At 77.7% G+C, this 1,015-nt stretch overlaps 1 protein-coding gene across 1 annotated transcript in view; it reads left to right on the forward strand.

The window, feature by feature from the left end:
• The first annotated feature begins 586 nt into the window (after positions 1 to 586).
• GNAS (GNAS complex locus) overlaps positions 587 to 1,015 on the forward strand; it is a 140,545-nt gene continuing 140,116 nt past the window's right edge. The window contains exon 1 of the mRNA XM_027645789.1: positions 587 to 850. Within this exon, the coding sequence (XP_027501590.1) occupies positions 604 to 850 (247 nt within the window). The 5' untranslated portion in view covers positions 587 to 603. The remainder of the gene's footprint in view (positions 851 to 1,015) is intronic.

Consider the following 1,015-nt stretch of genomic DNA (forward strand, 5'->3'; position numbering starts at 1 on the left):
TGTCCCTGCTGCCGCAGCATCCTCACGACGTGCCAGAGGTCGGGATATCGCCTCATGTCCCGACCTTGACCCGTGGCTGGGGCAAAAGCCTTACCCAGGCGGGGGTGAAACGTCAAACCAGCGCTGGCTCCGTCCGTTTGGGATGTTGGGAATGGGAAGCGCTGACCCCCGGCTCTCCCGGCACTCGCAGCCCGTGGTGGGCTGCCCGGCACCTCCCGCGGGGCAGGCGCGGGGAGGGCAGTCCCCGGGCACTGCGGGACGCGACCCCCGCACCCCGGAGAGGGCAGAAGTGACACGAAGGGACACGGCGGGGGGGGGGGGGGGGGGAGGGGGGGCGCCCCCCCCCCCCCCCCCGGGCGGCGGGGGCCGCTTTCCAGCGAATACGGAAAAACGTGTCCGCATCACGTGCGGCCGCTCCCGCGGGCCCGGCGCGGCACCGGCCGGGGGGCGGGACGGGAGGGACGGGACGGGACCCGCGCCCCGCGCCCGCCGAGCGGGGCCGCTTTAAGAGGCCGCCGGGAGCCGCCGCCTCGCCTCGCCCTGCCCGCCCCGGCCGGCGGAGAGCGATGCCCGCGGCGCCGTAGGGCGGGCGGCTCCGGCACCATGGGGCTGTGCTACAGCCTGCGCTCCCGCCTGGCCGCCGCGCACCCCTCCGCGCCCTACGGCGGCCGCGGCGAGCCGGACACCCCCGGCGCGGCGGCGGAGCACGGGGACCCGCAGGTGCGGCACCGGCTGCGGCAGGACCTGGTGGCCAAGGAGCGGGCGGACAAGAAGCGGAGCAAGAGCATCGACAAGACGCTGAAGGCGGAGAAGCGGGAGTACAAACAGACGCACCGGCTGCTGCTGCTGGGTGAGCGGGGCGGCACAGCCCGGCCCGGCAGGTGCGGGGGCCGAGGCCGCCGCCGGTGCCCGCGGGCGGAGGGGCTGCGGGGCGGGGCGCGCACGTGGGGGCACCGCCGGGCGGGGGGCCGGGGGATGCTGTGCCCGGGGGATGCTGTGCCCGGGGGTCCGGGGG

This window comes from Corapipo altera, unplaced genomic scaffold, assembly GCF_003945725.1.
Source record: "Corapipo altera isolate COAL_440 unplaced genomic scaffold, ASM394572v1 64, whole genome shotgun sequence".
Classification (NCBI taxonomy): domain Eukaryota; kingdom Metazoa; phylum Chordata; class Aves; order Passeriformes; family Pipridae; genus Corapipo; species Corapipo altera.